At 41.4% G+C, this 25,539-nt stretch overlaps 1 protein-coding gene across 1 annotated transcript in view; it reads right to left on the bottom strand.

Moving 5' to 3' along the window:
- FAM184B (family with sequence similarity 184 member B) overlaps window positions 1–16,946 on the bottom strand; it is a 115,463-nt gene extending 98,517 nt beyond the window's left edge. The window contains exon 1 of the mRNA XM_033856397.2: window positions 16,202–16,946. Within this exon, the coding sequence (XP_033712288.2) occupies window positions 16,202–16,348 (147 nt within the window). The 5' untranslated portion in view covers window positions 16,349–16,946. The remainder of the gene's footprint in view (window positions 1–16,201) is intronic.
- Between the last annotated feature and the right edge of the window lie 8,593 nt (window positions 16,947–25,539).

Below are 25,539 nucleotides of genomic sequence, written 5' to 3' on the forward strand. Positions count from 1 at the left end.
ACAATTCACTGGCTTCCTCAGGACAAATGGGCCCTGCTCCAGGGGCCTGAGGACAGGAATAGCAGGTCTGGACAGACGCACTTTGGCAGCGTGAAGAGGAAAAGCTGTACAGGATGAATGTCACAGTATTTCTGGCTCTTGCTTGCTGAATTAATTTCTCTCTTAAAAAAAAGCTGACCCATTTTTCTAGCCCACAGCCCTAATGGACTCTTATTCAGAGGCCATCCTCCCACATAAAGAGCTGTATTGTACTTAATGATAAGCCTTTTAATGGAATTGGCTATTTCTGGGTCTCTCTCTGGGAAACGGCCATTAATGAGCTTGCAAGTGCAAGGAAAAGCAGATGTTTGAGGGGTATGCTTCTCAAGGGCAGAGCACCCTGGGCAGAGCACCCTGGGAAGAAAATAGATGAAAACCAGTGACAGCTTCTTTTTCACTTCCTTGAAATTAGTTTGGCTTAACCAAAACTATGATCTAAATAAACTTTGTCTTCAAAATATGAAGCTATCACTCCTCACACAACCCACCCACCACATCCTATCTGCATGATCCTTACTCTACCCACAAATGCTTCTGTAATCCTAATCATAACAAAATCATCAGCAGACTGCAAAGCTAGACCAAGACACGTGGGTAAACTAGCAGGTTAACATCTATCATTCCTTCAAACCTGCAATTGGTCAATGCCTATTTAAGAGACTGAATGCAACATGAGGAAAAGGATGGAGCAGAACTGCTGAGGGGAGATTAATCTTTCTTTTACTGTCTGGAGCAATTCAGCTCTAGCCCCAAACCTGCATATTTACTCAGCAAAACTGAAGCCTTGAGGTTAACCAGTGGTGTCCTCCTTCACAAAGCATTTTATTGTACTCCTCATTATTTCACAACCTCTTCCAAGTCACACCTAAACTGGAAACAGCCACTGAGGTGTGCACAATACCTCTCTTCAGGGTCTTTTTTTTTGCCATTTTGGCATTCTTCTGCATTTCTTGTGATGTGATGGCACCCAGAGATGCATTAACATCCCTTATAGATGGGAGATTTGCTGGTGCACCCACCGTTTAATATGTCTCCTACTGTCACCCCCTGTGTCCTGGCATTAATGGAGGTGCTAAAGATATATTTAAAAGGTATAATGCAAGGTCCTTGTCATCAAGGGTTTCACAGTTCTAAGTAATTCAGCCCCTATTATTATTATTGAGAGCAGGACACTATGCTAGAAGCTTCTGGAAGTTCAAATATGAGGAAGGCAAAAGAGAGAGCCCTGATGATCCTAAAGGCTTTCTCAAACTGTAGTCCACAACATCACCTGAGCTTGTTTAAAATGCAAATTCTCAGGCCTCACCCATGACCAAATGAATAAGAAATGTTGCAGGTGGGCCTAGCCATTTGTGTTTAATACTAACATTTGAACAGCACTGGCCTAAAGAGCTCCTAGAGAAGCAGAAGAAATAAGACAAACACACAGTCTCTCTGCTACCAGACAGAGCAAGTCCAGGGCCAGGCAACAGACCTGGACATATTATATAGACCAAAGGCCAAGGACCCGTTGCAGTGATTTTAGAGTCAGGCTAAAGTCACAGTCACCAGTGGAGCTTTTAAAACGCATAATTGCCTGAGCCCCACCCAAAGGTTTTAATGCACTGGTCTCAATTTTTGTTAAAAATGCTCACTAGTTGATTCTGACAATTATCAGAGGCAAGAACCTCACAAAGGTCTGAGAAGGAAGAAGTCTTTGGTAATGATGAAGAGGATATTGTGAAAGTTAGCCAATGGACCCAATTCCCATGGCTACTATAACAAGTCACTACAAACTTGTGGTTTAAACCAACAGAACTTTATCAATGGTGGAAAGCTTTCAGTTTTTCCTCTACGATCAGGAACAAGACAAGGATGCCCACTCTTGCCACTTTTATTCAACGTAGCCATTAGCAATTAGGAAAGAAAAAGGAATAAAAGGCATCCAAATAAGAAAGGGAGGAAAAAAACTGTCATTATTTGCAGATGACACGATGTTACCTATAGAAAACCCTAAAGACTCCATCAAAAAACTGTTAGAACAGTTTTAGAATAAATGAATTCAGTATAGAACTGTTAGAACTGTTAGAATAAATGAATTCAGTATAGTCTCAGGATACAAAGTCAATATACAGAAATCTATAGCTTTTCTGTACACTAATAATGAACTAACAGAAACAGAAATTAAGAAAATGATCCCATTCACAGTTGCATCAAAGAGAATAAAATACCTAGGGATAAATTTAACCACAGAGGTGAAAGACTTGTACACTGAAAACTATAAGACATTGACAAAAGAAATTGAAGACAAATAAATGGAAAGATATTCCATGTTCATGGATTGAAAGAATTAACATTGTTAAAACGTCCAATCTATCCAAAGCAAACTACAGATTCAATGCAATCCCTGTCAAAATTCCAATGGCATATTGCACAGAGCTACAGCAAATAATTCTAAAATTTGTACGGAAGCACAAAAGATCCCAAATAGCAAAACAAACTTGAGAAAGAAGAACAAAGCTGGAGGTAACACACTCCCTGATTTCAAAGTATACTACAAAGCTATAGTAATCAAAACATATGGTACTGTCACAAAAACAGACATACAGATCAATGGAACAGAATTGAGAGCCCATAAATAAATCCATACATATATAGACAATTAATTTACAACAAAGGAGCAAAGAATACATAGTTGAGAAAGGACAGTCTCTTCAATAAATGGTGTTGGGGAAACTGGACAGCCACATGCAAAAGAATGAGACTAGATATTATCTTACACCATACACAAAAATTAAGTCAAAATAGATTAAAGCCTTGAATGTAAGACCTGAAACCATAAAATTCCTAGAAGAAAACATAGGCGATAACCTCATTAACATGGACCTTAGTGATGTTTTTGTGGATGTGACTCTAAAGGCAAGGGAAACAAAAGCCAAAAATAAGCAAATGGAACTACATCACACTAAAGAGCTTCTGCACAGCAAAGGAAACCAACATCAAAATGAAAAGGCAACCTACTGAATGGGAGAAGATAATTGCAAATCATATATCTGATACGGGATTAATATCCAAAATACATAAAGAACTCATACAACTCAACAACCAAAAAAAACCTGATTTTAAAAATGAGCAGAGGCTCTGAATAGACATTTTTCCAAGGAAGACATACAGGTAGCCAACAGGCACATGGAAAGATGTTCGCCATCGCTAATTACTAGGGAAATCAAAATCACAATGAGATATCATCTCACACCTGTTAGAATGGCTATTATTGAATAGACAAGAAATAAATATTGGTGAGGATGTGGAGAAAAGGGAACCCACTGTTGGTGGGACTGTAAACTGGTGCAGCCACTGTGGAAAACAGTATGAGATTCCTCAAAAAATTAAGAACAGAACTACCACATGACCCAGCTATTCCACTTCTGGGTATTTACCTGAAGAACATGAAAACATTAATCTGAAAAGATATATGCACCCTGATGTTCACTGCAGCATTGTTTACAATAGCCAAGATACAGAAACAACCTAAGTGTCCATAAATGAATGAATGGATAAAGAAGATGGATACACACACACACACACACACACACACACACACACACACACACACACACAGTGGAATACTATTCAGCCATAATAAAGAATGAAATCCTGCCACTTGGGACAACATGGATGGACCTTGAAGGTATTATGTTAAGTGAAATAAGTCAGATGGAGAAAAACAAATACTGTATGATTTCACCCACATGCGGAATCTAAAAAAACAAAAACAAACAAAAGCAAACTCATAGGCACAGAGAAGAGATTAGTGGTTACCGGGGGAAGAGGGTTGGGGGCAGGTGAAAGGGTGAAGGGGGTCAACTGTATGGTGATGGATGGCAACTACACTTGTGGTGTGATCACTTGGTAGTGTACACAGATGTTGAATTATAATGCTGTACACCTGAAACCTATTTAATTTTTTTAAATAAATAGGTTTAGTGCCCCCTTTAATTCTCAGAAGTGTCTCAGTTTGGATGATTAATTAAAAGGTCACTCTAACTATAGCTGTAGTTTATGCAAGACAAATAAGGTAAATATCAATCAGCAGGCCGTCCCAAAGAATTGAAACTGAGCCTCACATGAAATGATTAGTGAATGAGTGTTCACCCACATGTTTTTGGTTTTTTGTTTTTTTTTTTGCGGTCCGTGGGCCTCTCACTGTTGTGGCCTCTCCCGTTGCAGAGCACAGGCTCCGGACGCGCAGGCTCAGCGGTCAAGGCGCACGGGCCCAGCCGCTCCGCGGCATGTGGGATCTTCCTGGACCGGGGCACGAACCCGTGTCCCCTGCATCGGCAGGCGGACTCTCAACCACTGTGCCACCAGGGAAGCCCCACCCACATGTTTTAATTAGAGATCCTCACACTTTTTTTCTGTAAAGGGCCAGGCAGTAATTATTTTAGGCTTTAGTCAGTCTCTGTCACAATGTTTCAAATCTGCCATTTTAGCACAAAAGCTACCTGAGACAATCTCTAAGTGAACGTGCATGGTTGTGTCCCAATAAAACTTTATTCTGGACACTAAATTTGAATTTCATGTACTTTTCATGTGTCACCAAATATTGGTCTTATTTTGTATTTTTTTTCAAAATGTAAAAACCATCCTTGACTCACAAGCCATATAAAAATGGGCAGCGGACTGATTTGGCCTGGGACATGGTTTGCTGACCCTTTTTTTTTAAATTTTGGGTGAAGTAGAAAATAATAGTTTCATTGCTTTGCCAGGCAAAAGGGGCCACAGCAAGCTAATGCCCTCAGAACTGTGTGTCCCAACCTGTAGGGTTGGGAGAAGTGTTATAGTAATGGTTCAAAGAGGGCATGATCAGCTGGTGGACATTCTTCTGATCGGTTGGTGGTGAGGTAAGTGGGAGTCAATATCATCAACCTTCTGGCTCCAAAAAGTCTTGGGTCTACTTGCTTGTGGGCAGCACACAGTTAACTTCTCCCACCTTGTGGAGGTTTCAGTTTCTGCAAAACAGCTCCAAGATATTGTTGTGTGTATCCCTTGATGGGAACCAGGACCCTGCCCCAAGGCTGTCCTATTGTTTCTCTTGACTGTTCCTCCCTTGTCTTGCATCCCCTCCCTTTCTTAATTAACAACTGTTTGCACCTGCCCACTGGAACTCAGTGCTGACACCTGTTTTAAGTTTAAAAAGTTATGTATGTTAGGTTTTTTTCTTTTATAGTTTTCATTTTCAATTATTCAAAATGCTCACATGACATTGACTAGGAGGGCTTCTATTGTATTTGAGAGCTCCTTTCTACTTCTCTCTGTAAGGTCCATGAGATAAGGGATTTTACCTGGCACATAAAAGGCACTCAGTAAGTGTGTCATAAATGAAAGAAGTTAAATTATGCAACATTTATGCAATGGACTATTGACACAACCATTAAAAATTGTGTTGAAGGGTTCTAGATTTACCGTGAAGGGGAAAAAACCCAGCTAACACAATAGTTATGTGTGATATAACTCTTTTTAAAAATCACATGTCTATATTTGTATGAGAAATCAGATAGTAGGCTCTGCAAAAAATGGTATTAGTTATTGTATCACTGTAGTTATTATGGGTTTGGGGATACTTTAAAATCTTTTTCTTTTTGCTTCTCTGTATTCTTGATTTTTCTAAAATGGTTGTGATTTCTGTGTATGATTGGTCACCGTTGTTTTTATTCTACCTCGTAATTCTAGTGTTCTGAAGGAATGTGGATCTGACCACATGGAGGCACCAAGTTTGGTCCAACCCTGTGTCTGTGGTCAGGTGCTGGGAGTGACTAAGCCAGATGTTGGCCTGGGAGGGCATGGGGGATGTCCACTTATTTGTCAGATATGCCAGTTCTCCACTGTGCTCAGAAAACTAGAAATTAGATGCTAGCACCTCCTGAGTTCTGGCCTTGAGAAAGGAGCCTTCCCACTCTCCCATAAGACGCCTGTACCTAGGCTGTGTTTGAAATGTGCTATTTTATCCTAGGAGCCGCGGGAGGTCCAGGAAGGGTTTTGTTCATTTAGTCCATCCACGAACACTTGCTGGGCACTGATCACTAACCAGGCACTGTTCTAGGCACCAGGGGGTATAGGAGAGAACAGAGCAGACAGAAATTTCTGCCCTCAAGGAACTTCCTTAGTGGGGAAGAGGAGGCCATAAATAGATTAACAGATAGAGGAGAAAAATGGAAACAGCAGATGCAGCTGAGGAGATCTCATGGTCTAGGTGAGCAAGGAGGCCCTCCCTGAAGACATCTGAACCAAGCCAGGAGCAGGCTGAAGAAACCACGAGGACAAAGGCTCCAGGTGGCAAAAGCCTGGCACATCTGAAAGCCTGAAAGAAGGCCAGTGTGGCCAAGGAGATGATGCTGAGAAGTAGACAGCAGCCACCTCAAGGGACCATATTAAAGAATTTACTTTAGGTGAACCCATTTTATTCCAAGTGAAATGAGAAGCCATTTGTGGGTTCTAAACGGAAGAATGGCATGCTCTGGTTTATACTGTATAAGATAATTCTTGCCGCTGTGAGCGGGGCAAGGGTAGACCACGAGGAGGCCGCAGCAGGGGTTGGGGGCCAGAGGGGAAGGAGGCTTGGACTAGGGCGGAGGCAGAAATGCAGAAGGGAGGTGGACTGACTCATTGCGTTTATGGGGTAAAGTCATCAGGACTTGCTTCAGAACTGGATTCAAACAGGAGAAAATTCAGTTTGTCTTCGTTTCTCTTAATGTTAACAGCTTAACTGAGATATAATTCTTGAGACCATACAATTCATCCATTTAAACTGTACAATTCAATGGCTTTCAGTATATTCACAGAGTTGTGTCACTATCACTAGAGTCAACTGAAGAATATTCTCATGACTCAGAGAGAAACCTTGCACCCCTCAGTCACTACCCCCATTGTACTTTGTACCATATTTTATTTATCCAGTCTTCGGTTGATGGACATTTCATTTATTTCCGGCTTTTTGGCTATTATGAATAATGTTGCTCTGAATACTGTGTACAAGTTAATTTCTCTTGGGTTTATACCTAGGCATGGAATTTCTGGCTCATATGATAACTCTCTGTTAATTACTTGAGGAATCACCAGACTGTTTTCCAAAGCAGCTGCAACATTCTACAGCAGTGTAGGAGGGCATGATTCAATTTTAGTATCACTCTGGCTGCTGTGTGGAGAAAGGATTGGAGCAAGGCCGGGGGGAAGTGCAGAGATCAGAATGGTTACGCAAAAGTAGAGGCATCTTAGTAGGGTTCAAAGACACCCAATTTAAGGTGTACTTCATCCTGTTTGATGGCAAAAAGATTTCTGTGAGATAGCTGTCTGTACACCCTATGCGTCACTTTGTTAAACTAAAAGATTCCAACAGAGAGGGCCTGTTAAAACAGATCTGCAGTTTTCAAATCTAGAATCCTAAAGCAAACTGGTATGGAACTGTTTAAACATCTGTCCCTACGCAGGCAGGAGGGTATTTTCAGAGAAACTAAGGGAGTCAGTGGGTGCAATGAAACTTCCACAACTTCAAGCCATAAGAACACAGGGCTCAAGTGGCAGCCTACTGCTGGGGACTCGTGTGGCAGTAAGCGTCACTCCTACTGCCCGGGACACTGCCCTGGCCTCCCAGTCCAGAGAAGGCCTGGCTTTGTTCCTAGTTGCCGGTTTTGACAACTGGGCAGTGGTCCTGCCCCTCTGCAATTCTTCTAGCTCAGCAAGAGAAGGGAAAGCAACATCTATCAGGCTTACAATAGTCCCTCTGCCGGGTGAGATGCTCCACTTACATTCCTTAAGTTAGTGAACCCTCACAACAAATCACCAAGGAAGAAAGGACTATTTTTCTCAATTACAGATAAAGCAGGTTGGCCCCTTTGGATTGGAAAGTCAGAAAAGTCTCTCTGAAGAGGTAGCATTTTAGCTGATATCAGCCATCCAGGGATCACGAGTAAGAGCGTTCCAAGAGTAACCCCCAAATTGTTAGGTCTCCAGGTGACCTCATTTTTATTCACATTTAATTTTCTTTTATATTTATTAATATAAATAAGAGTAAGAAGCACCCCTCTAGAGATAAATCAAGTTTAAATTCATTTAAAAGATAACCTGGAGTAGAAATTATAATTCTTTTCCTTAATATTTCTGATTTTATACTCAGGGTCTATTCTCCATACCAGCAGTCCCCCTACCCCATCCCTAAACAATCCACTCTCTCCCCTCAACATCCAATATGACCGTCCCCGCTAATGTGTCTCCATAGACCTCAGTAAGGTTCTGGAACGTGGGGAGACACAGTTCGCTTGGTCTGGTTGTGCTACTGTGCTGGGAGTGGTGACTCTGAACTCCAGAACCTCCCACGGAAGGAAGGAAGGAAGGATCTACAAATAAGTGCTACAGTGCAACTCAGAGGTCCCCTGCTCTCAGGTGAGGATGCTCTCCCAGTGACAGAATTCGTTTCTACTATAACACTTTACCAAATTCCTCAAAACGGAATTCATCCTAAGATCTGTGTGGTGGGTCTTTAGGAAAGCCCAATAAACAAAATCCTTCTTCTCCAACGAACTAATTGAAATACAAGACCAAGGCGTGAGGCTGTTTTGAGACCAAAATAACACATTACCGATATAATATTAAAGAATGTGACATACCCACGGGCAGGCTGCATTCCTGATATTTACCCACCTAGTCACAATACTGGGCCAGGGCATTTCTTCCTCCCGGAACCGCACCTACCCCTGTAAAATCGACGGCACGGCTGACAGAGAAGAATGTGTGCTTCTATGGGCAGATCACTCCATAAGAAACAAGGGAGAAAGAGGAAAGAGCTCTGCAGACCCAGCTCCGGCCCTCAGCCTCACTGCTTAGATCTACATTTCCCCTCACCTGGGAAAGAGCACTAAAGATGATTGAGAGAGGTTACGGAAACACAAGGATGACCAGGGAAGAAGCATCACCCTCACACACACACCTAACACTGGGTTCTGGATGCCCTGGTTCTGTCACTACATCCTAATGTGACGTCAGGCAAGAATACTGGCCCTTTCTTGGGTCTCAGATATTAATTCTCTCAATTAGAGATGGTGCTCGTCTCCTTGCCATGCAGAACTGCTGTGCACACAGAGTATGAGTAAGTATGTCAAAGGCTGTGCAAAGGACACAAATACTAGGGAATCATAAGGCATTACTAATGTGCAGAAGTTGCAGGCACTTGATTCCACCGTAGCCCTTATAGGGTCTTCCGAGATCCTGGCAGACGTCATTTAGGAAGGGTGACGGAGAGGGTCTGTCGGGGTTATCTTACTTCTTATACTTTCAGCTTGGCAGCTTCTGGCACTAAGAGGACTCTCATTGCCTCCTGGGTACTTTTCCTCAAACTGCTCCAGATGAGAGGTTGTCCCACGGGTATATGGAGTCATGCTTGTGGGCTGGGCTCCCAAGAGTCAGCCTTCAGTTCAAGGGAGGCTTTATGGAGAGGGAACACGTGCTTTCCCCCTCATTTTCATGTTCTAATATAAAAGGGTCTTGGCTAAACTTGTATCTGGGGAGCAAGACACGCCACCCCACCTTGAAAATGGGAATTGGGGAATCTCTGGGTATGAGGGATGCTAACGCTTCTGGATATGAGGATGTGGAGAGACCTACAAAAGGAAAAATCAGCTGGAGATTTCTGGGCAGGTGCAAAAGCAGGGACTGGCTGAACGGGCCCAGGGACAGGGCTGGGCAAACATGCCTGATGCTTTCAAGACCAAAGCATCTCACAGACTTTAAGGGGAAATGGATTTGGAACCTCCTGTTCTCCCAATTAACTCCTCTGTGCGCACTCTACTGTTTAAACCTTTAGTTGTTCTAAACTGGTGGTTCTCAACAATGTGTGAACATTAGAGATCTTAAGGGGCTTCAGAAAATAGCAGTGCCTGTCACCTCTCTCTCCTCTCCTTCTGAGATGGAGCCCGGGCATTGTATTCCTTTTGTTTGTTTCTAACTTTTATTTAGAAATAATTTCAAACTTAGGAAAAAAACTGCCAGAAAAAGAATAGTACAAAGAACATCACATACCATTTACCTATTCTTAACATTCTGTCCCATTTGTTTTATCATTTGCTCTCTATTTTTATTTTCTCTATTTTATTTATAAAATAAAATTCTTTGAGAGTAAGACATCACACTCACCTCCTTAAAAATAAGTTCAAGGTGCATTTTCTTAGAATAGGATATTTTTCTTGCACAGCCATGGTATACTTGTCAACGCCAGGAGCTTTAACATTGATACGAATACTTTAATTTTCTCTATCATCATATTCAATTTGTCAACTGACCCAATCATCTCCTTGTAGCATTTTTACCTCCAGGATACAACCCAGTCTAGGATCAGGCATTGCATTTAGTTATCGTCTCACTGGTGTGTTTTTAAAATCTCTCCAGGTGATTTTAATGTGCATCCTGGACTTTGGACCACCGTGTAAATGAATATTTATTTGCTACACTAACACATAATGAGGGCGCCCCTGGTGGCGCAGTGGTTGAGAATCTGCCTGCCAATGCAGGGGACATGGGCTCGAGCCCTGGTCTGGGAAGATCCCACATGGCGCAGAGCAACTAAACCTGTGCGCCACAGCTACTGAGCCTGCGCTCTAGAGGCCACGAGCCACAACTACTGAGCCCACGTGCCTAGAGCCCATGCTCTGCAACAAGAAAAGCCACAGCAATGAGAAGCCCGTGCACCACAACGAAGAGTAGTCCCCACTCACCGCAACTAGAGAAAGCCTGTGTGCAGCAACAAAGACCCAACACAGCCAAAAATAAATATAAAAAACAACCCCCCCAAAACCCCACATAATGAGTGTTTACCAGGTGCAAAGGATTGTGAATAAATTAAGGAGCTTATTATCTTAAGGGACATACTATATACAAATCAACTATAATATCAGATGGATAAGCATGATGAAAGAAATATTAACCAAATCCGTAGGCAGAAACTTTAAATTTAACAAGCTTACTGAGGGTCTACTATGTGGCAGACATTGTACAAACTTCTGGAAAAACAGATTAATAAGAAAGAAATAACGAGTATACAATTAGTGATTAATGAATACATGATTAATTACAAAAGTGAGATTTTTTTCAAAGATTTTTCTTGGGGGAAGTGAGACTTAAAAGATAAGTAGAATTCAACGTATAGAGATGAAGTCATTTCAGGAGAGGAAATATCAGAGGGAAGTGAGTGCACAGAGGAGGAAAGGGAGAAGTGCACTTCACTGTATTTGAGAACTGGGTGCCTGGGGTGGTACTTGATCCTCCTGGAAAAGTAGGCTGGAAAATGTAAGAGGGTACAGTCACTTCGGAAAGTCATCTGGCAGTTTCTTAGAAAGTCAAACGTAAATTTACTATACAACCCAACAATCCCATTCCCAAGAGTAATTTTGTTACCCAAGAGTAACAAAAATGTGTGCGCAGGAATGTAATGTTTGTAGCAGCGTGATTCATAATAGCCCCAGGGTGGAAACAATCCAAGTGCCTATTAACTGGCGAATGAGATCATCAGAAAATGGTGTATCCATACAATGCGATACTACTGAGTAATAAAAGGCAATGAATGAATGAGATATGCTACAACAATTGATGAACCTCAAAAACATGATGCTGAGATTTAGCAACTAAGTGAAAAAAGCCAGATGGAAATACATGTTGTATCGTTTCACTGCTATAAATGGAAAGGATAAATTTATGAAGACAGAAAGTAGATCAGTGGTTGCCTGGCACTGGGGTAGGAACAGGGACTGGCTACAAATGGATACAAAGGATGGTGATAGAAATGTCCTAAAACTGGATTATGGTTATGGAGCAGCAACTCTGTAAATTTACTAAAAGATGGTGAATTGTATGTTTAGATGAATTTTATGGTATGTAAATTATACTCCAATAAAGCTATAAAAATTAAGAAGTTATCAAAATCAGACGGAAAAGAAGCAAGAACAGCAATCTTAGAAATGAAAAATGTAATTCTAAAACTTAATAGATGGGGCTTCCCTGGTGGCGCAGTGGTTAAGAATCTGCCTGCCAATGCAGGGGACAAATGTTCGATCCCTGGTCCGGGAAGATCCCACATGCCTCAGAGCAACTAAGCCCGTGCGCCACAACTACTGAGCCTGTGCTCTAGAGCCCACGAGCCACAACTACTGAGCCTGCATGCCACAACTACTGAAGCCCATTCCCCTAGAGCCCGTGCTCTGCAACAAAAGAAGCCACCACAATGAGAAGCTCGCACACCGCAACAGAGAGTAGCCCCAGTTCTCCAGAACTAGAGAAAGCCCGCGTGCAGCAACGAAGACCCAACACAGACAAAAATAAATAAATAAATAAATGTTAAAAATAAATAAAACTTAATAGATGGGAAAAACTCTGGATTGGACATATTATTTAGAGGATTGGGAAATAGGAAGACAGGATTAAGGAATTCACCAGGATACAATAGAGACAAAAAGATCTTTAATAACATTTTAGGATATGGATGGAGAGGCGACCTTAACTCACCTAATGGCAGTTGCAGAAAACTGAATGGAGGCAATGACAGAGAAACAATATCTGAACACAAAATCATTGATAATTTTCCAGAATTAAAGAGAGCACCTGAGTCTTCAATAGAAAGTACATTCACTACCAACTAGAGAGTTCTAATGAAACTGCTAAACGTCAAAATACACATACACAAATGCTACCAATAGAAAAGGCAGATTATCTACAAAGGAATGAAAATTTGATTGGCAGTAGGATTTTTACCAGCAGCAATTAGTATCTGAAGACAATAGAACACTATCAACACTGTGCTATGAGAAAATAGCTGTTCACTAGGAATTTTTTTTAATTTATTTATTTTATTTATTTATTTTGGGGTGTGTTGGGCCTTCGTTGCTGTGCGTGGGCTTTCTCTAGTTGCAGCAAGCGGGGGCTACTCTTCATTGGGGTGCATGTGCTTCTCATTGTGGTGGCTTCTCTTGCAGAGCACGGGCTCTAGGTGTGTGGGCTTCAGTAGTTGTGGCATGCGCAGTCTCTAGAGCACAGGCTCAGTAGTTGAGGCGCACGGGTTTAGTTGCTCTACAGCATGTGGGGGGATCTTCCCGGACCAGGGATTGACCCCATGTCCCCTGCATTGGCAGGCGGATTCTTAACCACTGCACCACCAGGGAAGTCCCATCACTAGAATTTTATACCCAAGTAAACAACCATCCAACAGTGAGGGCAAAATACAGACATTTTCAAATATACAAAGAATTTCTTACCCCACCAAGACCCCTACAGAAAGAACTATTAAATGATGAACTTCAGCTAGAAGAAAAGTGAACCGAAAGAGAAGGCTGTAGATTCAAGAAAAAAAATAGGGAGTAGAAGAATTGGTGAAATGTCAGTAAATTTAATGAACTCAAGTATAAAAACGATTGTAAATTTTAAAAGGTAAAAAACTTTAGACAACAATGACAAGATGGGAAAGGGGAGGGCTGTTAAATGGGTAAAGTATGCAAAGCTCTTTTGTAGGGAGAAAGAATTATGTGATAACTTTGTTAGAAAAATTATAGTTAAATACGTATGTGGAGGGGCTTCCCTGGTGACGCAGTGGTTGAGAGTCCGCCTGCTGATGCAGGGGACACGGATTCATGCCCCAGTCCGGGAAGATCCCACATGCTGCGGAGTGGCTGGGCCCGTGAGCCATGGCCACAGGGCCTGCGCGTCCAGAACCTGTGCTGCGCAACAGGAGAGGCCACAACAGTGAGAGGCCCGCGTACCGCAAGAAAAAAAAAAAAATGTATGTGGAAAAATAAAAGACAAGGCTGAGAAGAATAGGAATAATGCCAGAAGCACTCAAACCAGCAGTGGAAAATGAGGGAATATAGATCATTTAACTAATCTAGGATGGTAAATGAAAAACACAAAATATGATGGAAGAATAAGTCCCAATATGTTAGTTATCACAGTAAACGCACATGGATTAAATTCATCTATCAGAGATACAACTAAAATAAAACTTACAGAAAGATTAAATATAAAGAGATGGAAAATATCACATACAAAAGGTAGCCAAAAGAAAGGTGGCATATCAATATCAATATTAAAAATGTCTAATTTAAACAATTAGCATGAAAAATGGTAAAGAGGGGCCCTACATAATAAGAATCAACTGTGATTTCTAATGCAGAATATACTTTGAGAAACACTGCCTACTAGGCACTAGGGATCATGGCTGCTTTCTTCACTGCCGTATCCTTCAGTGCTTGGCACATAATAATTGTGCCAAAATATCAATATTAACGGGCAGAATGACTACCATTACCACATTATATTGAAATGATCTGTTGATGCATTTGTCTCATCACAAGGGCAGGGTTCCTATCTTACTCAGTTTTATGCCATCAATATTGAGCACAGCGCCTGGCACACAGTAGGCACTCCATAAATTCAAACTGAGTTCAGGGTTCATCTCTTCCATAAAGTCTCTCCTAAATGTTCTTACCCATAATGACTTATCCTTTGTTTCTACTTCTATAGCACTCACAACTTGAAACATCCAATTTAGCAACTGATTACAGAGCAGTGTCTTTTAGGTTTCTCTCCAACCTTATTTCTCCAAAAATATTTTAGGTTCTTTGAAGATGAAGATGCCTTATACTGTGCCCAGTGCCTCAAATCAATACCTTTTTGGGTCGATGTCACTATTTGGATGACTCCAGATTAGATCAGTGGTGCCAAGCAGCACATGCCAAGGCCTCCAAGGAGTATCTCCATTCCCCCGTTTCCATCCTTGACTAAAGAGATCACTGTTTGGGCTTCCCTGGTGGCACAGTGGTTGAGAGTCCGCTTGCCAATGCCGGGGACACGGGTTCGTGCCCCGGTCCGGGAAGATCCCACATGCTGCAGAGCGGCTGGGCCCGTGAGCCATGGCCGCGGAGCCTGCGCGTCCGGGGCCTGTGCTCCACAACGGGAGAGGCCACAGCAGTGAGAGGCCCGCGTACGGCAAAAAAAAAAAGAGAGAGATCACTGTTTGGATACAGGCTTATTTGCAAAAAATGTGGAGAAGTTAATGGGAGGGATAGGAGAAGGCAGCTGGTGTCCAATTCCAGGTCTCTGTGCTCTCTTCCTTCTGGCAAAATAGTCAGGGAGGAAAATGCCTGTGATCCCACAAAAAAGTGGGTGTGGGAAGTGGGAGGAAGATAGTTGGAGAAAAGGGTATGTCCCATACTCAGAACCTGGACCGGACGTTCCACTAGCAGGCATGTTATCAGGAGTAATTATTATGAGATCGAAAGGAAACCCCAAGGCAACTAGCTAAATTCAGGCACTCGGGACCTTGTATAAAAGACAGAGAGGGATGTTGTTTTCCGGCTACACAACAGGCACAGGAGGGGAACCTACCACAAGGAGCTCCTAATTGGGAAGCTGCAGGGGGCTAACAAAGGACAAGGTGTCCATCTTCTTGCTGGTCTTCATAAGGAAGACATCGCAGTTCCTGGAGGTTCAATCAGGGCTCTGGGATGAGGTAGGGAGATGGAGGGGCTGACCTCCCGAGGTCCTTTGTAATCCAGTAATTAAATGGTGAATCGTTCACTTCCCCATTTATGCTCTGTACCCAGTTTGATAGTAAGTCCCCTGGGCTGCCTTCCAGGTTTACTACGGTGACACGCAAGCTGCTGGCGCTCAACAAATGAATCAAATGTTTAAATAGCCCACATGACCTCCTCCCCGCCTGTAAAGTACGGCGATGAATGAAATCACAACATTCCAGGCACTATCACTTGAGCAGAGCCCGCAAGGAAACACACACACACCCACACACACACACACACACACCCCCACACACACCCCCCCACACACACACACACACACACACCCCACAGCACTGATTCAACTCGATTCACATTCCCACCCTGGGAGCACAGACCACCTGCTCAGCGTGGAGGTGGTAGGAGTTTCCTTGGCAAGGATCCTTTCTCTCAGCTGCTTTAGGATGGTGTCTCCAGAAGGTCACCAAGATTTAGGACCGCTTCCCTTCCGGGTTGGCCTCCGAGGCAAAGTTTCAGCTCGCATTCTGCCTGGGCCTCCCTCGGGCGCGTCCGCACTCCCTCCCCGGCCCGGGGCGCCCCGGACGCGCAGCTGGCCAGCCTGCAGCGCCTCACGTTACCTTGGTGAGCTGGGCGATCTTCTTGCACATTTTCACGTGCATCTCGGGATCACAGTCCATTCTCCAGTCGGCGCCACCTCCGGCATCGGCTTTGGAGCCCGGGCAAGTCCCGGGAGCGTGAATTTTGCTGTTGAGGGCAGAAGCCATCAATGAAACGCGTCAGGCACTCAAAGCCTCTCGATGGCTCGGCTTCTCGATGGCTCGGCTTCTCGATGCCCACGGTGTGCAGGTGCTTGCGCGCGCGGGCGTGTGAGTGTGTGGGCTTTCTCGGGAGAGGTGGCACTGCAGTCCCGCAGCCCGCGCCACCGCGTGGCTCCCGCGCGCCCACCCTTCCTCCTCCGGCCCTAGCTCGCTTGCTGGCTCTGCGGGCACCCGCACCCTGCGGCGAAGCGCCGAGAAACCGCACGTGCTGCTCGTGACCCGCGCGCAGCTCCCGGGCCCGTGCGGGTTTCGCCTGCAATCAGCTTCAGCGACGAGAAGCCAGTGGCCTTGGAGAGGTTTGCGCCGGTCAGGCGCGGCGCTCTGGGACACGTGGGTGGCGCCGGGCTCCGGACTCAGTGGCGACGGACCCCGCCCGTGGTGGGCATCCCAGGCCAAGGAGAAAGAAGAGCCGGCCTCAGCCTCGGGCAGCTGGGGCGTTTGGTGTGGGGAAAGGACCCTGGCGACGTGCTGCTGGCGAATGGATGGCGAGAGACCGGGCACCTTGCCGGGTGCACTCAGCCAGCGACTCCGGAGCCTCGGAGCTGGGCGCTGAGGGCTGAGGGGGGGGGGGGGCGGGGTGCCGAGAGAGGGGCGGGGAGGGGAAAGCGAGTCGCGGGGACGCAAGGAGGTACGGGGACCCGGGCATACGTTTTGGGCCCCTGCCTGGGCTGAGGGTGGGAGCCCCCCTTCCCCCATTTTAAGAAGGACCCCGGACGTTGCGGGAGAATTGCAGGAGATTACCAAAGGGAAGAAGCCAAAAGGCCTGCCGAGGAGCTGGTGACCGAAATCTGGGACGAGAAAGCGCAGAGTACGTAGTGAGGGAATGTGTAGTGTAAGAAAGCAGAGAAAAAAGTCAAAGACAGGGGTAGAAAGGATGGTGACAGGTGTGGGAAAGGAGGAAGCAAAGAGGAATGAAGGAGTAGGTGAGTAACAAATGGAGCTGAAAGTCTGAGCAAACCGATCCCAGGGAAAGTGAAGCGACTCAACCACACACCTGGCCACCGGCCACCCGGAGCCAGAATCCTGTCAAGTCTTTGGATTACGAGCTTGTGTGGTTTTCGTTTGTTTGGTGAGTGGAGGGGTTAGCGGGCCAAATTTCTTTGTGACTTGCTTTTTCTGGTTTCAAACAGTGGGCTTTGGGGAAAGTGACAACATCCTGATCAGAATTTCCTAAAGTGTGAATAACAGCATCAAAATAATAAGCAATTTGCATGGTTAATATATTTCATTTTACAAACTGCTTTATATCAGAAGTTTTAATAATCTTGAAAAAAAAACAAGCAAACCTCAAGGGGTCTCAGAAACCACGATCCCATCCCTCCACACTACCCATTTTTATAGATGAGGAAATACAGAAAACTTGTACCAAGCAAGGCAATTACAAGTAGCAGAGTTGTGTCTGAAACAGAGATATTCCTATTCTAAATTCCTTACTTTCACCCCAATACATTATACTTCATAGGCATAGCCAACCTGGGTTTTGGTTCCTAGTTTATCCTCTTAGGTTCCCTCTCCAGGACAACTACCCCCTCCCCCAATTCAATTAGAAAACAGAATGCCTGAATCAGAATCACTGCCAGGATGTTGATGTAGACTCTTGGTCCTATCCTAGATTCCATAAGTCAAAATCTCTGGAGGTGAGGATCCAGAATCCACATTTTAAACGAGCGTCCTACTTAATTCCAAATTTAGAGTATTTTCTGCAGGGTCTTAATATATAATACATTTTACAGGAATTCAACCACTTTGTAAACTAGAAGAAAATTAGCCTTTTTGATTCAGAACTTTATCAAAAGTTGTTCTCCTCTGTGGAAAATCACATCATCAGTGGCTTTGTGGCTCATATTTGGTTGCTGATACAACACACTTGTATTGTAACTGCCACGTTCATGGTGAGTCTGCCAGTATGTGGAAGCGTCTGAGTACTACATTATGTCATAAAGTTAATCAAGCCAGAGCATTTCCATACTGAAATGATTTAATTATAATTGCTTTCCTTTTATTTCTCCTTTCTATTACTGTCAAGAAATTATACTGAGTTTTAAAATGTGTTTACTAATTTAAAAAATTATCTATGAATTTCAAGATAATACCATGAACATTATAGAAAAGGTGATATTGGGTGTGAACAGGATTGAGAACCACTGCTCTTGATGATCTTATACACACTAAAGTTTAGTAATACTGCTTTCTAACTCCAAGTTTTAGTTATTTAATTATGATCTTATTAAGTCTGGGGGCCAAAACGTTTTCCAGTTGGATATATTATACTTGCAACTTTATAGTGGCAGACAGTGGGGAAAGCAGATTCCCTTATCAGGCTTTGCTGGACTGCAGTTACTATAATCAAGGTACCACAAGCTGGCCTGTCTTGCAAAGAGTCCTTTGCAGTTTGCTGGGGTTTTCTAGCACCGTGACTAGTAGGTCTTTTCACACTATCAGGAATGAAATAGAGGGCAGAAGAGGACTATGTGCTTTGTCTAATACAGGGCATTTATTAGCCCACTAATGTGGTCTTGGAATTATGCCATGCTCTTTGCACATGGTCTCACCCCCACTAAGGCACTTATTATTCTCATTCTACAGACTAGAAAATTGAAGCTAAGGGAGGCTAAACACCCAATTTTACACAGCTAGTAAATGGATCTGAGTCTATCCAACTTCAAAGGCTGTTCTTCCCAGAGCACAGTGCTGGCAATCCGAAATTTTTAAAACTACAATTTGTTTTTTCTTTAGATTATAAACATATAAGCTTCTTTTAGTTACCCCTCTCCTCAATCTCACCTGTAATAATACAAAAAATGGGTATAAGAAGAAAGCAAAAATCACCCCAAGTCCCACACTCAAAGAAAATTGCTGTTAATATTTTGAAGATTCTTCTAGACATCTCTCTGAAAACACCCAGAAAATGTTAAGTACATATATGTATTTTAAAATAAATGAGATACTGTAATAATGTTTTTGAACCCTATTCACTCAATCTTATTTTCCTTTTGCCAATAACAATCTACATTCCCATTTTAAACAGCCAGTATTCCATTATATACAACATATTTACCCCACCCATTATTGAACAATTCTTTTATTTTTTTATATTTTAAGCAAAATGCTTCATATATGTTTATAATGTTTGCTGTATTATGAGAATATTCAATTCTGTTCTAAAGGACAGGAAAACCAAAAAGGATATATGAAACTTATGTTGGATAGAATTCTTAAAATGTGTTAAGTACAGAGTATACTGTAAGACAGGATAAAGACAGAATGGAATATATGTAAAAAGGAGGGAACGAACAAGAGTGTTACTAATAGGTGGAAAAAGATGGAAAGACCAAAGATGTAAGGTAAAGATAATGCCACCTTCAGGCTGACAGCTGTATCATCCCTAAAATGCCATTTGTTGTTGACACTCATTCTGGCCCCGTGAAAGTCCTGCCCCAGAAACACAGATAAAAAACATGGCTCTCAGCAGGCCGTTATCCAGGCATACGTGCCTTTGCACATTTCTAACAGAGCAAGCACGTATTGACTCTAGGCATCCTCCACCTGCTGAGCCCCTCTTTCAATTTCAACTGTGGTTCTCAAAACTGAACGTTCAGGGCTTCCCTGGTGGCGCAGTGGTTGAGAGTCCGCCTGACAATGCAGGGGACACGGGTTTGTGCCCCGGTCCGGGAGGATCCCACATGCCCCGGAGCCATGGCCGCTGAGCCTGCGCGTCCGGAGCCTGTGCTCCGCAACGGGAGAGGCTACAACAGTGAGAGGCCCGCGTACCACAAAAAACAAAACAGAACAAAACCCTGCACGTTCAGAAGTCAAGGCTGCTGCAGCAGACAAGACAACAACACTGCATACCCCAGGATTCTGGCAATGTGGTCCTCCACCTCCCTGGCACCCTATCCTAAATGTCTTAACCTTCACTATACTTTCCAATTGACTTCTGTTTAAAAGTGATTCAGTAAACCATGGGATTTGAGCATCTTGATTTGGGCTGTAAGGATTTGCTGTCCATGACATCTGGGATAGTCTGTCTGGTAGTGTATTTGGAGATTACCATTGCATCAGGAAAACTTCCTACATGACATTATACACGGATCTTTGCACAGATGTGCAAGTATTTCCATAGGAGTAAATCCTAGAATAAACTGGTTTCAAAGAGTATGCAAATTTTAAATCTTTATATATTCTATACTGTTCTGGAATAGTTATTCCAAATTATACTCATTAATAGTGCTCAAAAATGTGTGTTTTCCCATGCTTGTGATCTTGAAATATCTTCCAATTTAAAAGGGGAAGAGCGTCTCCCCTACACCATTTGTTTGATTACTAGTAGGGCTGTTAAAACACCTTTCCACAAATTGATCAGTCATTGGAATTAAACTTTTTGTGCACTCTTTTTGTCTGGCTGTCTTCTATATGTTGAAGTAACTTTCTAGACCCAAGATAGGGCTGCTACTGTGTAGGGTGCCATGTCAGCAAACCAACACCTACATAATTTTTGTGTCCCTGTAATGCTCTGTGCGACCAGAAACACAGTATATCCAGTCAGCCAATCCCCAAACACCAAGCCAGCTCTGGGCTCTCTACTTAGTTTCTTCTTACTCTAAACAAGGTTGACTAGGTGACCCCAGCCAATCAGATATTTTCTATTTTTCTCTTCCTTGTTCTTTATTCTTTATCCTATAAAAGTTTCCTGCCTTCCACCCCATTTTATTCTACTTCATAAAGTGCTAAAGTTTGTATCACCAAAATTGTCTTTAATCATTTTTTAAAACTTATTACAAGATCTTTCTTTGCAGGGGCTTTGAGCACTTTACTTATCATACATATTGCAAACATTTCCCCCAGTTAGCAATTTACGTTTCTTATGCTCTATGAATATCTTGAATTTTTACATAGGTAAATCTGTTTATCTTTTCTCATATTTTGGAATAAAATGTTTGGTGGCAAAATTTTAGCCAGATTATATTAAATATTGATATGATCACCATGAGTGCCACAAATTGTTTTGGAAGTAGCTAGTGGGCAATGAGTCTAGTAATGCGAGCATTGGTAGTCATTTTTCTCATCTTCATACCTGAAAATCCTGCTAGTGGTAACAGAGGTGTGAAGCACAGGGATAAAAGAAGAGTTGAGTACATGGGCTAAGAGCAGTTAATCGCACAAGTAGTCTTTCCAATACCTGAAACGTTTAACAGCCAGTTTGCAAAGTACATTTGACTTCACCTTAAACAGGCAGAAAGTGAATCTGGCCACTCAATACTGCTGCCTTTCTGGTCTTTTTCTAGAGTTCAAAGGTAAATAAACAATAGAACTCTCCAAAACTTGAAAAAGGAATGGAACTGATGCTTTTAAATTCTCTTTATTACACAGCAGTAGAGTGCTCTCTACTTAATGGAAACGAAAAAGTTTTTTAACTGAATTAAGTAGTGGTAATAGAATGACCTATGGTTCAATTTTTCAACCTAGCCAAGTCGTTTTTCAATTTCCCTTTCCAGAATTGACCACTGTTTTTGTTTGTTTTGTTTTGTTTTTGTTTTTTAAGGTCATCTGGTGTCTCTGCAATACAAATCCAAGTATCACCTAGAATATGTACATGGATTTAGAATTTCTCAAATTTTGGTAAACATAAAAATTATCATGAGCTCGATAAAAATGAATAATTCTGACTCCTTCATCAGAAATTTTGATTCAGGTCTGAGTAAGGCATTTTAAACAATCACTTCAGTGATGCTGTTGTGGATGGTACCAGACCCCAGTTTGAGAATTGCTTTAATGTCTCAAATAAGCCTTAACAGTTCCCTCTATGTCGTCCTGCTTTATTACGTCCTCCTCATCCTTTCTCCTATTCACATCCTATCAGCCTTCATGTCTCAGCTCAGGTAGCACTCTGAGGGAGCCCTGACCTGACTACTCCAGTCAGAGGTGCTCTCCCTGAGCTCTCATGGCACTTAGTATACAGCAGACGTCTCTAAACTTTGATTCAGCAACTGATCAGAAGAAACTTTTTGAGCATGCATTCCAATAATGTACTTCTTGACCTATGATTGTACTGTACTAATATTTTATATACACTGTAAAATATACCCAAAAGAGAAAGTTAACAGATGAATTAAAGAAAATATGACAAATTATTGTTAATTTGACAAAAATTTTGGTATATATTATTAATATATTGTGACATAGTATTTTAGATGAAGCAATTTAATTGAATATGCTTCAACATTTTAAAAAATCTTGATTTATCATTTTAGGATATTGTGATTCAGAGGTCTAATTCTAAGTTCAGTTTATTTCAACATTGATTTTAATAGCTGCTATAATTGAAAACATATGAAACTTCACAGGTTCAAGGGATGGATATCATTAAAGTTACTTACTAAATTATGGTTATCAATTTTGCAATCCCATACACCAATTTTCATAAAGGATTTTGCTCAAATTTTGTTGAAATTCAGTAAAGTTATATCTTCCTTGATACCAATCAATTCTCACAAGCTAATCATAAAATGTTGCATTTCTATATGTATTTTTAAATAGGTAATTATTCATATGGTACAATATTCAAGAGTAAAAAAATGAAATGACTTCATTCCACCTCTGTTTCTAGTCACTGGTTCCACTCCTGCAGAAGCAACAAATTCTATTCCTACATGAGCATAAAAAGCATGTGTATATTTAATTTTCTGACACATTTTACACTTACTACCATACTGAATGAGGAAGGATGTGGTTTTCCTACACCATATCCCTTCCACATTCCTCAGTCTTATTTTATCAGAATTCCAATAGTAATCACTTAATATGATAACAATGTAAATATGGTTCATGGGCCAAAGTGTGCTCAAAATTACTCCTACTTTCTTACACAATCCTTCTTTGTCTTCTTTTTTAATTCGCTAACTGCTAGGGATAGATTTAAGTGTGTGTTGGTTTCAGTATTCAGCAAAAACCTGCTCTTAGGCTTTGGCCTTGCCCTTTGGGAGGCTGAAGAGCTGACTACCTCTTTCACTATCATTTCTGGCAACTCTGAAATTGTACCAGATCAATGATAATGGTTCTTTTTTCCAGATGAACATCACACCTATTCAGATTAACAACATCTGTATTATTAACAAGGCAAGTATATTAGTTACGGTAATGTTAATTGCTAAAATAAACAAACCCTACATTTCAGTAGCTTAACACAGTACAGTTTATTTTTTTGCTCACATGAAAGTCTGAGTTACTTGTCTTTGGACCCCCTTCCTATCTAAAGTGAATCAGCAGTTGGCTATTTCTATCTGTGCTCCAAGATCCTCCAGGACCACATAGTCATCTGCATCCAGCCAGTAAAAGGCAAAAAGAATATAGAGAAGGTATATCCACTTCTAAAATACCTTGGGGCCTGGACTTGACATACCAACTCTGTAGTCATTGGCAAAAACTGATTATAGGCGAGAACTGACTGAGATATAAGGGGGTCTGGAAATATAATTCCTGGCTGGGTAGCAATTTCTCATAAGAACTCTACACTCTGAAAAGGGGAGCACACAATATGATGGACACAGAATTATCTATTACAAATAATTCAGACTTACTGTTAATATCTGAATATATATTTTCTAGTACAGGTAAACATTTGGGATATAAATTGAAGTGAAAAATCACACTGAAATGTAAGCTCCATGAAGGCAGAAATTTTTGTCTTTTTTGTTGACTGCTAAAGCCCTAGGGCTTAGAATAGTACTTGGCACTCTGTAGGTGCTCAGTAAATATTTGCTGAATGACCAACTGAATGAATGTATTTTATGCACTGAAATTCTATTAATCAGGTCAAATATTATGTGTATGTATTGCAAAAGTAAAGTGCTGCAAATAATTGATTTGAAAACTGTTAATTTTATGTACAGAAACAGATATTGAGAACATTCTGGTAGCTGAATAATGGAAACAGATGAACACGAACATTAGACTAGATAACATCTAGAAGAATACCTTAAATGTATAAAAACATTTAAATAACAGTGCAAGGCAGAATAATAGATTCAATTGTTTATAATTCCAATAGCTGTAGAATTGGTATACGAAAATTCAAAATTTTAAACAAAGAACTAGTATTAGATTTTAGTTAATTTATACCATTTAGATAATTAATTTTCAAGAAAAAGTCCAATTTGGGAATTCTTCAGTCTTTTGAGGATAACTGAAAAATGGAATGTCAACTCTCCTACCTCAGATTTCATGAAGAGGACAAACTCCAAAGATATATAAACCACATCTATGATAAATGACCTTTAACCTGGATAAAATAAATGTAAAGGTTACCGAAAAATAAAAAGAAGATAGTAATAGAGAAAAATGAGATACCTAAAGTATTGTTTTCAGTCATTAAATTTCAAAATGTCAGTTGTAATAAGAATATTTTAATAAAGACAATTCCTCTTCTACCTCATATCATATACAAAATTAACTTGAGATGGATCACAGACTTAAATGTGAAAGCTAAAACTATAAGGCTTCAAAAAAAACACAACATAGAAGAATATCTTCATAACATTCAGGTTGGCAAAGATTTGTTAGAGCACTAACAATAATAGAAAAATAACCTGATAAACTGGATTTTATAAAAATTTAAAACTTCCACTCATAACATACCATTAAGAAAGTAAAAATAAAAGGCATAGACTGGTAGAAGATACTTGTAACACACATACATACAAACAACCTTGTATACTGGTTGTATACATGTAAACAACCTTGTATACTAAATACGTAAAGAACACATCATTAAGAAAAAGATAGCATAATTTACAAGTGGGCAAAAGACTTGAAAAAGTACTTTCAAAAGAGGTATCTGAAAGGACAATAAGCATATGAAAAGGTACTCAATATTGCAAATCATGGAAACGTAAATTAAAGCCACGATGAGATACTACTACACAATAACAGAATCGGTAAAATTAGGGACTGACAATAACAAGTGTTTGTAAGGATGTGAAGCAACTGGAATTTTCATACATTGCTAGTGAGAATGTAAAATGATACAAACACTTTGGAAAGTGTTTGGCAGTTTTACTCCATGACACAGCAGTCTGGCTCATTCCCTAAAGGAATGAGTGCCTACAGCCACAAAAAACACAGAAGAATGTTTAATTGCA

The sequence above is a fragment of the Tursiops truncatus genome, chromosome 5, assembly GCF_011762595.2.
Source record: "Tursiops truncatus isolate mTurTru1 chromosome 5, mTurTru1.mat.Y, whole genome shotgun sequence".
Lineage (NCBI taxonomy): Eukaryota > Metazoa > Chordata > Mammalia > Artiodactyla > Delphinidae > Tursiops > Tursiops truncatus.